At 53.7% G+C, this 12,345-nt stretch overlaps 1 protein-coding gene across 6 annotated transcripts; it reads right to left on the reverse strand.

Annotated features, from left to right (window-relative positions):
* Positions 1–2,172: 2,172 nt before the first annotated feature.
* CALML4 (calmodulin like 4) lies at positions 2,173–11,770 on the reverse strand. Of its 6 annotated transcripts, XM_028100209.2 has the most exons (5): positions 11,498–11,770; positions 11,362–11,392; positions 6,983–7,123; positions 5,131–5,319; positions 2,173–2,484 (listed from the first exon to the last, which is right to left on the reverse strand). In XM_028100209.2, the coding sequence occupies exons 1-5, from the start codon at positions 11,498–11,500 to the stop codon at positions 2,387–2,389; spliced, it is 462 nt and encodes a 153-aa protein (XP_027956010.1). In that variant the 5' UTR covers positions 11,501–11,770; the 3' UTR covers positions 2,173–2,386. The 6 variants fall into 6 exon arrangements, with proteins under 6 accessions (XP_027956010.1, XP_027956009.1, XP_027956016.1 ...); XM_028100208.2 differs by lacking the exons at positions 11,362–11,392; positions 11,498–11,770 and having other exon boundaries at positions 6,983–8,899; XM_028100215.2 differs by lacking the exons at positions 6,983–7,123; positions 11,362–11,392; positions 11,498–11,770 and adding an exon at positions 6,881–6,964.
* Positions 11,771–12,345: the final 575 nt, after the last annotated feature.

Here is a 12,345-nt window from a genome sequence, read left to right on the forward strand (position 1 = left end):
CTGAAATATGGCAAGCTTTGTACTGAACCATAGCATCTGTTTAGTTTTAAATCTGTTTAGTAATCTGCAGTTTGAGTGCTAAGAGCAGTGTGGCCTTTTTTGTAAACAACTCTAGGTGCTAAGTAAGCCAACTGGAATTTCAGGAATGAATGAGAAACCTGGACTTGGGGTAGTATAAAAAGCCTTTCCTGGGGCAGAGGTTTACATCAGAACGTGTCACAGGATCTTAGAATCCTAGCTACCAAACACCCTTAATTAGGAGCACTGAGTCAGTGAAGATGAGCCCCAGGTTCTAGTGACCGCTCCACACCACTTAGGTGCTTTTGGCAAGCTATACTTCAGATTCCTGTTTGGCAAATGAGATTAATAAAACTTGCTTTAAAACCATCCTGGGACCATTCAGTGATAGAGACATTTAAAAATCTTTGAGGGAAGGTACCCTTGTTTATTATTCTGGCCCAGAACTTCCTTTTCCTGTCCCATCTAACTCCTAGGTATCTACTGTCTCAGCTGTGGTATTCCAGATCAGCTGTGCAGGACTTGTCCATGATGAGTCAAAAGGAGACATGGGGGCAAGCCCCTTGAGCTTTCCCTGAAAGTGAAATACAGCCGTTCTCTATGGGATGCCAGAGGGGCCTCAGGTAATGAAGTTTAAGCACCAGTGTGCCCTGCCCCTGCTTGGCCTCTAAAAGGGTCCTAGGAGCGAGTAGCCCTGGCAATTTTGTATTTCTATTCACGTATTCTTGAAAGAAGGCCATCCAATAGTATATGCCTCAGACCGCACAAAATCTGGATGTGCCCCTGCACTGTGTGAAGCTGGGCTCCCCCAGCTAGATGGTCACGACCTCACCTGCTTGGTGTTTGGGCCATTTACTGCCTGCCCCCTTCTACAGCTTCTAGGAGTTCCTGCCCGCCCCTACTGGCAGTTAACGCCGCTGGGGAAATGAACGTCTCTCTTTTCTGAGGACCTTGGTTGGGTCTGAAAGCCACAGCATCGTGACATAATTGCAGATTATCTGGTCTGCACTGATCTGTCCCCTGCAGTTTCCCTGGTGCTTAGCCTTAGAGGAGACGCACCTCCCTCTTGATTTGGCTTTCTTTTGCTTGAGCCACTAAGGCGCCATTAAACAAAGCCACAGCCCAGAGCCCAATTTTGAGACATTTTAAAAGGATGAAAATCTCTGAACTTGGAGCTCTGGCCTCCCCCTGCTCAACGTGCTGGTGTGTGACTCCAGCTCTTTTTAGGGCTGTGCTTACACTACCAATAGATCCACAAATGTGTTGAGCACACAGGCAGCACCAGCCTGGCACCTCCTGGCTACATAACTCACTTAAGACCCCGCTCCGGCTGGAAGAGGTCCCAGCAGGGCTCTTGCTGTATCCTGGCCATGGCCTGTTCCATCCCTTCATTACTTTCCATTAGTCTTGCGGGGGAAACGGCTTGAAGCCATGATCAATTTGGCCCACTTGAGCAGACCATCCTAGCGCCCTGACCCTCTCTGATAACAGTAGAGCTCGAAATTCCGACAGGAGCTCCTCCAGCTCTGCAAATCTCTGATGAATGCAGCATGTCACATCTGGTGTCCTGTGGTGTGGGCTGCAAAGTCCGATCGCTCTTCCTGCAGTCTAGCTGATGCCGCTAGTTTAAACGCGACTGTGTTCCCTCTATACTCTGTGTTTATGGATGAACATCCTGAACCATGTCACCGTGTGTCACGCTGGGAATAAGAATGTGTAAGTGGCCCCGTGGTGCTGCCAGAAATGTTAACCATACTTTTTCGTTTGTTTTAGCTCTTTGCTTGAGGCTAGTTCTCCGCTAGCACTGGCTTTACCTTGGAAATGTGGAAGATGGTTCCAGCACCCAAATACAGAATAGCGTCTTTTGGTAGACTGCCCTTTTTAGGAGACGCGCCGCCGTGTGACTCAGGATTGCACGGTGCTCTACTGTTTGCAACGGCGTTTTCAAGTATTCTCTCAGACCACCCTCGGTAGGCTCCATGAGGTAAGAAATAGGAGTCCGACTTGAGTTTAGGGATCTGACTGAGGCTTTGAGGATTGAAATGACTTACCCAGAGTCACATAGCTGGGAAGTGGCAGAGTCAGAACTGGAACCCAGGCCCGACTCCAAACCACAGGCTCTTTCGATGCTATAAAGGGCTGGACTCATGGCACTTAAAATCAATAAAAATTTTTTATTAAAGCCATACTAATGCCAGGCTGAAACCATTTTGTGTCACTGCCAAGTTACCCCCTGCTGCCGTCAGGTCATGTCATCCTGCTGCTGAGTTTACCATCCCCCCCCCCACCGGGTGAAAGACCCCTTTTCTTTTTAAAAACTTAGTCTGAGTTCTCAGGCCCAAGGGAGGCTCTCTGGCATTCTCTTCATTCAGTAGTCCCACACAGGAATGGTGATCTTGTGGATAAATTCATCGTACTTCACTTTACCATTTTGTTGGATATTTGCTTCCCTGAAAAGATCATCCACTGCAATAAATCACATTAATTTTTCAGGTTGGCTGTAGTGTTACATTATAGGACATCGAGTTAGTTATGGGGGGTTAGGGCTTCCCAAAGGTCTTTCCTTGTGTCCAATGGACCATTCCTGTAGACCAGGAAATAAACCAGTGAACAGAACAGGACAACCCACCCCCTATCCCTGAAGACCACTGATTCCATCTTTCTGCAGGGGCCCAGGTAGAGGGTTGGGAGCTTGCTAATGACAATTAAGTCACCGAAGTCACCTTGTGCTTGCTTGCCGCTGCTTTTTTTTTTTAAGAAAATGACCCCTGTGCATATATTTCCAGAAATACTTGATATGGATGTTACCTTCTATAGCCCACCCTCTCAGCCTCCCAGCAGAACAGACCCCCTCAGCAGCCCCATCCTGGGCCACCCTGCCTGTGGCCTTGGCTTGCCCCCCCGGCCTGCCTGCCTTCCCTTCCTAATTGGCAAGCCCCACCCCAAGAGGGGACTTGGTGGCAAGTGGTGTCTGCCACCATCACCTCTTTTTTTAAAACGTGTGTGTTTAGGGGGTTGGGGTAGTAGGAGAGAAAATAAATTCAACTGTGTCTAAAGCCCAAAGTGTACAAAACGGTCATTGTTCTCTGACATTGCTCAAAAAAAAAAAAAAAAACGCTTCATTTACTTGTTTCTTCTGGTTCTGGATTCTTGGGACAAAATACTAGCTTGTCCCAGATGTTGGCAAGCGAGGCCATTTCTGCTTCCATTTCTCCACAGTGGCCTCTTGGGGCCAGCCTACCTTTGGCTCTTTGGGCCCATCCTCGTCCCCTTGCAAAAACCGTTTCACTGCCCTTTGTCAACTTCCCTGGCACTAGACGTCCCCGACACATAATTCTGTGCGCTTGGAAAATAGCCCGTGATTCTCCGCTTAACCATCCATCCTCCTCTAAAATGTAATTACTATGCTCTATGCCTAAGCCGATGGTAGTTCTGAGTATTTTTAGAATGTTGAGGAGACTGCAATTTATCTTATTTCATGGAGAAGCTTCTACCCATCAGCCAGTGGGTTCAACCCTTTCCAGTGGACCGGTCCAACGTCAGCTGCAGCCCAGGCACTGCAGACCCCTCTTGTCCACAAAGACCCGGGGGGCGGAAATCAGCCTGTTCCAGGCCTTAGAATGGAGGCCTCCCCGGCAGCCTTCTCCAGCTTCTTGATAAAAATTGAAGATGTTCTTTCAGTCACCCAGGGTGAAAGATTCCTACTTCTAGTGTCATCTTTCCTCTCTTCCACAGCAAGAGGAAGGGAAACGGGTCTTCCTGCTTGTCTGGAATACATTACCAGTTGGTTTGAAATGCTTCTTCCCTGGTTAAACAAGAGGTGGGTGCGAGTTTGGGGGCCATGGTATTGCTTTAGACAGAGGTCATTAACCGTAAGAAAGAAGGCCCCAGCTGGGCCGCCGCCCCCCCCTCCCGCCAACACTCCACCTGGAACATAAAAGGCTGAGCAGTGTCCTCAGAGCCTGAGCGCGAAGGAGAGCCCATGCTTCCCCTGCTCACATTAACACAGCCACAGTGAAAGATGAGCTCACGCTCGCTGCCAGCCTGAGAAAGCAGGGAGAGCTCCGTGTGCCGTCTGTCGCGCTATTTTTAAATGCTTCGCGCTGTGCCTTAGTGACTGCCGATAAAATCTAAGTAGACTGCTTTACAGAATGCTAGCCCTTGGAGGGACCTGAGGGACTGTCTATTGTAACCTCGTTTCCCAACCAGGAAGCTGAGGAGGGCGAGAGAGGTTAAGAAATGCCTCGGAGGGCCCCCAGAATGAGGGGAAGCCAGGCGTCAAATCGAATTCAAGCCACGGGTTTGTTGTGATTTAACCAAAGGCTCAAGGTCCACTGTTCTCGAAGCCGTTCCCTCCACCTGTGTGTCCCAGCCCAGCGCTCCCATCCGCGCCACAGGCAGGCCCAGCAGCCTAACTGGAAATGCCAGCCTCAGGTGGCGGCCCCCGGACAGCTGCTGGGCCAGGGCCGAGGGGCTAGGCTGGAAGGATGCCGGCTGACGGCCCAGCATGGGGGTCACCCCCTACAATGTCCACAGGGCGTGCCCAGAAGACCCAGTCCCACGGCCTGCTCTGAGGAGGGAAGACACACTGGCCTGCTGGAAGGTGCGAGGCAAAGACCACCGCAGACTCTCCTTCTGGAAGAGCTCTTCAAACTGGCTGAGTCGTGAGGAGGGGGGCAAAGGAGCATCTCAGTTTGGAAACTCTTGGCATTAGCAACAACTTCAGAAGACAGCTTTGGCAAGGGGAAAGAGTCTGAGGGGGCGTATTGTGTCTAACAGACTTGCATTCAAGCCCCAGCTTGTCACCTGTCAGTATCGGGGGCACTGGTGCCCCCAGGGGTCTTGTGAGCACTAAATGAAGGCCCAAGTAGATCCTAGCTAGCTCTCCCCAGGCCTTCCCTCCCACTGGCAGAATTCTCCCGTCGCTCTCCGGGCCCCTACTTCTTCCCTCGGGCTCGAGTTCCCTGAGCGTGACATCTAGTTGCAGCCATCGGAGGCAAGCATCACCTGCGGTGTCTGCACAGTCCTGCTGGCAGGGACTGGCCTTCGCTGTCCTCCCCCCAGCTCCCTACTCCTCCCCCACTGTTGGGAAAGAGGGACCCAGGCCTTTACCTTCCTTGTGGGTGAGCTTCTCCCCCAGTTTCATGAGTTTGGACCGTAGCTCAGACGCCATGATGTAGCCTTTCTTCTCCTTGTCTGTCATCAACATGGCCAAAAGAATTTCTTTCTTTGGATCCTCTTGTTTTATTTGCGTGTGCATAATGGTCAGGAAAATGGAGAAATCCAGCTCTCCATCTCTGTCTGGGAAACCCCCAAACACAGCAGAGTGAGCAGGGAGGAAAAGGCTCTTCTTGAAGAAGCTCAGTGGCCTCCTGCCCAAGTCTTTATGGCCAGCTCAAGGGCCCCCTAATTCAGGAAGTGCTCTGGTGGTGACAGTGTTATCGTGAGGAAGATGCAGCCCCTCCTCCTGAGCCCCCACCATGAATCTGCCTCGTTAATCCTCTCAGTAACCCTCAGTGACCAGGATGACCATTGCCCCATTTTGCCCACTAAGGAGATGGAGGCGCCAGAGTGTGGAGTCACCTCACAGGGCGGTGGCAGGACCAGGATGGGGCACACTTCCTCTGCTCCCTTCCGGGAGCCCCTCTCCTGCCCTGAACTGGAGGGAAATTTCCATGCATCCATCCTTCCTTGGCGGCCACAGCAGCACATCTACAAGGACGGACAGGTGACACCGCCTGAAGCCTCAGGCCCCAGTCCCACCTGCTCATCTGCCTTCCCCTCACTGCAGCCTCTGCCCCTCCTCCAAGCATGCCTGGGGGCCTCAGCCCAGGCCCTGGCCGGCTACAACTGCAGGAAATCGGAACTTCCCCTGACCACAACTTCCTGTTTGGAGGAGACAGAAGCCAAAGCAAACCACCACCCCTTCAGAACTAGAAACAGGGGATCTCAGTCACTGAGCGCCCCATCAGCCGGCTCCAGATCTTTAGAGGCCCACCCCCGCCCCCGAGGGGCTCCCAGCACTGCCGCAGTTACACTCTGATGGGACCTCAGAGCAACCCTAGCAGATGGCGCGAATCCATCTGAAAGAGGAGGAAACGAGGTCCAGACACCAAGAAGTCACCTCTGGGCTCCAGGTCAAGTGCTCTTTCCAGTCCACCTCCTCCCTCTGGGCCAGGCTTTCCTTCCTGTGTGTCCAACCACCAATGCAAACATCCACCCCGGCCTCTGATACCTCTCTGGTTTTTCTCATTTTTGTTTTTTTAAAGAATAAAACTTGTTTCTGGTTATAAAAGTCCCAGATGTTCCCATTGTCAAACATACAAGAAACAATAAAGGGAATGAAAATCATCCCTAAACCCCTCACCAGAGAGAACAATCTTTGGGTGGGTTCTCTTCTACCTTTTCTCTCGGAGTATTGCATAGTTTTTAGGAAGTCAGTCTTTGAAAGAAGAATCGGGTCCCAACCCTGATTCCACCACTGGCTTAAGAACTTGGGCAAATTACCTAATGACTCTGAACGTTGATCCTTACCTGTAAAACAGAGTAGGATGGTGCCTACTTCACAGAGTTGTCTGAGCTAAGCATGTGACAAATACTCAGTGAAGGGAAACTGTTTTCTCCTAACACACGGGATCACTGTTAACACCGTCTTTACTGCAGATTTGTGATAACCTTGATGGAATGCCTAGATCCCGTGATCCTCTGTGACAGATGGGCATGTCGCTGTGGGGATTCGAGGAAGCCTGAGTGATACGCAGCACACCTGGCCAGATGTCTCCATAGCTTCTGCTGGTGAGCTCTGACTCCCACCTGCTCCTCAAACATCTGAGCTCTTCCTACCCCCACCATCCTTACCCACCTGTTGGGTCCTGCCCCAGGACCACAGCTGCAGGGCTCGGGGGCCTCTCCCCACAGATGGTGTATTCCCCTCCAGCAGCCGGCTCTGGCCCAGCCCACTCACCGATCCCATGGATCTGCAGGTGCCGCTGCACCTCCCCTGGTGTCGGGCTGGCCCCCAGGCACCTCATCACCACCATGAGGTCAGTGGCTTTTATCTTCCCCCGCTGCTCCTTGTCATACAGCGAGAAGCATTCCTTGTACTCTGTGCACAGCGCAGAAGGAAGAGTCGGCGGTATGTAACTGCTCTCCACCCCCATGCCTTCTCTGCCCTCTCTCCCTTTCCCTTCCCTTCCCTTCCTTTCTCCTTCCTTTTGCTCTCCTCCTCCCCTCTTAGAGTTTCCAGATACAGCAAATAAAAATACAGGGCTGCTAAGTTAAACTGAATTTCAGATACACAATGAATACATATTTAGTATAAGTATGTCCCACATTTTGCATGGGATATACTTATACTCAAGTTTTTGCTGTTCATCTGAAATCCAAATTTAACTGGGTGGCCTGTATTTTATCTGGCAACCTTATCCCCTCCCCTTCCTGACTTCCCTTCTGCCTCCCTCCTCCCTTCCTTCTCTGTTTCTTTTCCTCTTTTCTCCCCTTCCATAACTGACTAAAACCAAAGGAAAGCAATCCTACCCTCCAGGGCCAGCCCATGGAGACCAGGAGTCTACAGCAGGGCGTGCAGGATCCAGGGTACCTTTGCAAAGACAGCTTATTTGGGAAACCAGGGTAATAATGCCTCTGGGTTACTGAGAGGAGCAGGAATCCCCTCTGGGGGGCCTGGCAGAGAATGGCTGTCCTATGTGGTGGGCACTGCTGAGCCCGCTCTCCAGCCCGCCACCTCCAGGCTGCTGAACCCTCCAGCTGTCCTCGGACACAGCCCTGGTCCTGTCCTTAAAGACTTCAGGGGCTCTCCCAGGCTCTGACTAGATCCGGCTGGCTGCCCTCCCCACCCCTAGCTCCTGGGAGGAAATGCAATGGCTGCCGGAGCTAAGGCTCCGCTAGACCCATCTCGCAGCCCAGCAGAGCCCAGCTCCCTGCCCTGGGGGCACGGTGAGGCCAGCAGGGAGCTGGGGAAGGTGTGTCTGGGCCCCACCACCTAGATTCCCATACAGGCTGGGGTGGGGCTGCCGTCAGAGTTGGTCAAGAGCTGCCCCGGTGACTCTCCAATCCCTGAGGCCCACAGCGGGGAGCCACTGCTTGAGCCCCATCCGGGCCTCTCAGCACCCAGCTGCCCTGCTCCTCACACCACCTGGCTGGTGCCTCGGAGGCCTGGGCCAGCAGCTCCTCAGCTGGTAATAACAAAACCAATGGCAGGCTCACACTACTGTTTCATCCTGCGATGGCCCTGTGGTGCGTGATGCTGTGCCTCCACTGTTCCCATTGTGCAGGGGGGCCACTGAAGGCTGGGGCGGCTGAGGGCCTGGGGGTGGGGAGGCAGCCCGGTCCCTGAAACAGAGCTCCACCCATGAGGCCACTCTGGATCCTGGATTGCCAGGCAGAGGCCACCGGAGGGCAGAAGGGAGTAGGAGGAAGCTGAAGGGAGGGAGGCCCCCAGCTCCTGCCCTAAGGCCCCTTCATGTTCCCCAATTAAGGCCTCTCCTTGAGGATTTCAGGGGTGCTGCTAATAAAAGGCAGCTTCCCTGGTGGGGTTTAGGGACAATTAGCCACCTTCGTGCCTGTGGAGAGGTTGAAGGGGAAAGCCTAGCCCTTTCAGAACTTTCCAGAGCCTGGGCTTGGAGAGGGCCAGAACACAGACATGACCAGGGGGCAGGAACTGAAGTGGCCCAGGGGAAGCAGCACCAGAGCCTGGCCTAAGATCCCACCTTTGGTTCCTGCAAAACCTAATTCCCTCCAAGAGGGCCCCGTGCCAGTGGGGGTGATGTCATCACTTACAGGGGGTCACAGAGAGGGAGCCACCCCGCATGTAGGGCTTGAAACTCCCCCAGTGCCCTTCCTGGGGACCTCTGATGGCCACCCACCTTGTCTTCTGTCAGAGTTTGCCCCCTGAGACCTCAACCTATGACACTTGTCCCTGCCTGGCCCCCGTGCTGGAGGGCAGGCATCACACCCTTGCCTGGAATTGGCCAGGCTTTACGGACGGGCAAACTTCCTCTCCCACGTGGATCAGTACCTGGGACCATGCCCCTGACATCATCAGGGCCAGGTGCAGATGGAGTCCCATCTCCTAACAAACTGTTAGATAAAATACGTTCTATCTTCCCATCTTGACAAATATACCATCGAAAGACCTGGAAGGCCAGATCTGAATGGGGACTCCTGTCCTGGAACAGGACAGCAGGCTGTTCTCCTTGCAGCCCCTCTCCAGCCCCCATGACCCCCACACCCCTCTGCTCCCCTTTCCGGCCTTTTCTTCAGACGGGCAGGCCCTTTAACAGCCTATATATGTTACTGCTTTTGTTGTCCCCCTCCTCCCTCAAGTGTGAGTGAAGCGAACAGATTTTGTCCATGGCGTTCGCTGCCATATCTTAGTGCCTAGAACTGGCCTGGCACAAAGAAATGACCCTTGTATTTGGTGAAGGAAAGAATAAATTGGTTAAAAATCCCCCTCAGGTCTTCCCTTTGAGAATGCAAATGCCCCGGGGCAGGAGAGAATCCTCCCCAGGGCCTATAGCATCACAGCTGTGTGCTGGTGCATGTTTAATAACTGGCTCTGATGATATATGGACACAAGTTTATTATAACTTTTACAGACATAAAGGATGTGTAGCACACCATTTATAAATAATAATAAAATGTGCACTATTCTTTATAAGTTCCTTTCTAGCCAGCTGATTATCACAAGTGAGTTTGGCCAACTCTCATGTCCGTTGCCAACCTATAGCCTCCATGGTTTGCCAAGGGAGGCCGCATGCCAATGAATGCAACTCTTTCCCCCGTGAATGTGTTGTCGTTAAATCTGTTAAGTGAGCTACCGTTACACTATTTCCCACCCTTGTACAAATTACATTCATTAAACTGAAACTTCTTTCAAATCTTCAGCACTGCTGATTGCAGTAGGGTTATTTTAACACGTCCACTGTATAGATGCAGGGTTTGAAACATGGTTTGATGCTGCATTATTTAATAATGGCTGATTTTAACAAACAGCTCAAAATATTCCTAAAATTGTACCACCCAGCTCATGCTAGCTAGAGCGAGTCTGGGGGACAGCCGGCCTGAGCCAGGCCCAGGGTCGTGTGTTTGACTGACATCCTCTCTGCCCCTTGCTCACAGCAGCCTGGTGAGGCCGTGTCATTCTCCCTCCTTCACAGAGGAGAAAGCTGAGGCTCAGAGGTGACTGGAACCCCGGTCTGCTGCGTCCAAGAGCCCTGCCCTTCCCACTCCAGTGGCCTGCCTCTGGGCAATCTCTCAGTCATGAAACATTAGTGGCCCCTTTCTTGATGTCAGATATGGGGATACAAAGGGAAGCTTCCCTCCTTCCCTTCTGGGATATCCCAGGAGGGAGGGTCACTGAGCCTCAGAACTAGGTGTGGGTTGGTGGAGGGGGGTTCCTGAGGCTGATGGCTGGACTCCAGCCTTGAGTCACCACTCAGTCTGCCCTTCAGACTTGGGCAGGAGAGGCCCTTGCCCTGGGCCTTATGTTTTCACAGTCCCTGCTCTGGCCCTCTTCTTGGGGTGAGGATGTTGAGCCATCTAAGACAAGGTGCCCACCTGGAGACTGCAACCCCTGCCCCCCACCCGCTTTAGACCAAGCTCCGAGGACCCAGAACTCTGGCATCCCTGCTCAAGTAACCCTAAGCACACCCCCAGCGTCTGCGGGACCCTAGCTGGGCTCTGCCAGGCCCCTGGGTTCTGTGTAACCCAACTCTCCCCTCCTGGCCTTCTGGAAACACAACTCCGTGCTGTGCTACACTAGGTGGTGGGCTGGCTAGGGGCCTCGGCGAGTAAATGCCCCAAACACAGCTTGCTGTCAGGGCACCGGAGACTGCAGAGGCCACCTCAGCCCACCCCCATTTCAGAGATGGGGAGACTGAGGCCCAGAGACTAGAAGCGCCTGCCCAAGAGTGCAGACCAGGCCTCTTTTCCCTCTCAGCCCCTTCTTTTGTTCCACCATGAGCCACAGCCAGTTACTGGTGGCACCCCCCCCCCCCATCTCCCATCCCTCCTCCAGAATCCAGCTATGGGGCCTGGAGAAGCACCTAGCGGGCACCCTCCCCTATCTCCCCCACTACTAAGTCCCACTGACAAATGTAACACCACACTTCCACCTCTGAGACCCCCTCCGCGCTGCCCCACCCCCCGCAGCTAGTGGTGGTGGTCACTACCCCACCCCCCAGTGGTGTCCCCAGCAGCAGGCGGCCCCCTGCCTGTGGGTGGGCCGGCTCTTCCCACCGACAAAAAAAAAAAAAGCAGAGCAAATTGCCTAATGAGACCCATATTTTTCTGTGAGTTGCTAATTAAAGAGCAAAGCGAACCTACCATTAATTTGGTCCTGGGAAAGAAACTTGGCCTGTAGCAGAGAGAGGAAAACAGTCAGGGAGGGGACTCCGTGAAAGCGCCTCCCGCACCCCCAGCCCCGGGGCAGCCAGGCTCGAGGACACAGCCCCCTACTCACCATCCTGGGGCCTCAGGCTATCGCCTGTGGGCTCGAGGCTCCCACAACTGCCCGCTCAGTCCTCTTCCTCCCGGCTTCAAGTCGAAAGTCCGCCAAGCTGGGTGGAGGCCCCAGTAATAAATCCGCAGCTGCCATGGCGACCAGGCTCAGCGCCCGCCCCGGGGTCAGATTCCAGCTTTCCAGCTTCCCGTGCACAGCTGATGCCCCGGCCACCCGCTGGGCAGGGAAACGGGTTTCACTGCGAGTAAATGGGGCTGCACAAGGGCTCCCCACGACTCGTCCTGCATCGGGAAGCTGGTGCTCTCTGGCAAATGGACACATGCCACCGTTCCTTCCCGGGGCGGGGGGGGGGGGCCCTCCGTGGACGGGGGAGGGGCGGTGATACACAGAAAAGGGGTGCCTCAGGAGAATCTTTCCTTTCTCTCCCCTGGGACTAGGCTGGGGGCTGACAACTCCTAGGTGTCGGGTGCTTTGCACTCTTACAGAAGACCCATCACACAGCATCCTCTGGGCGGGAAGGAGACCCTGCCATGATGGGACAGCCCAGCAGTGGATGTCCCCACTGCCAAGGCCTTGGGATGCATTCTGGAGAGGGGGCCCAAGCTCCGTGTCTTGGGCTGCATTCAAATCCTTCCCTCAGGTCCATTTGCTGAGTGACCTTGGCACGTCATTTCACTGGCTGTGCCTCAGTTTCTGCACCGGGCCTCATCACAGGGCTGTCGAGAGCATCAAAGGGCCAGCGCACAATCGGTTCTCCACTTCCTTCCTTCCGGGGACCCTGAGGGTAGGGGTGGGGTGGTGCCTGCAGTGGGGTCTCAGGCCCCACCACCAGCTACCCCGGGGAGGGG

Source organism: Eumetopias jubatus, unplaced genomic scaffold, assembly GCF_037043125.1.
Source record: "Eumetopias jubatus isolate StellerSeaLion01/CBP00866 unplaced genomic scaffold, mEumJub1_p1.0 scaffold_7, whole genome shotgun sequence".
Classification (NCBI taxonomy): Eukaryota; Metazoa; Chordata; class Mammalia; order Carnivora; family Otariidae; genus Eumetopias; species Eumetopias jubatus.

Excerpts from the sequence above, each read along its gene's own strand:
- CALML4 (XM_028100208.2), bottom strand. The coding sequence starts at position 7,178 with ATGGGGGTGGAGAGCAGTTACATACCGCCGACTCTTCCTTCTGCGCTG. Across the intron at positions 5,320-6,982 it reads CCTGCAGATCCATGGGATCG|ACAGAGATGGAGAGCTGGAT; the intron begins GTGAGTGGGCTG and ends GGGGTTTCCCAG. Across the intron at positions 2,485-5,130 it reads GAAGCTCACCCACAAGGAAG|TGGATGATCTTTTCAGGGAA; the intron begins GTAAAGGCCTGG and ends GATTTATTGCAG.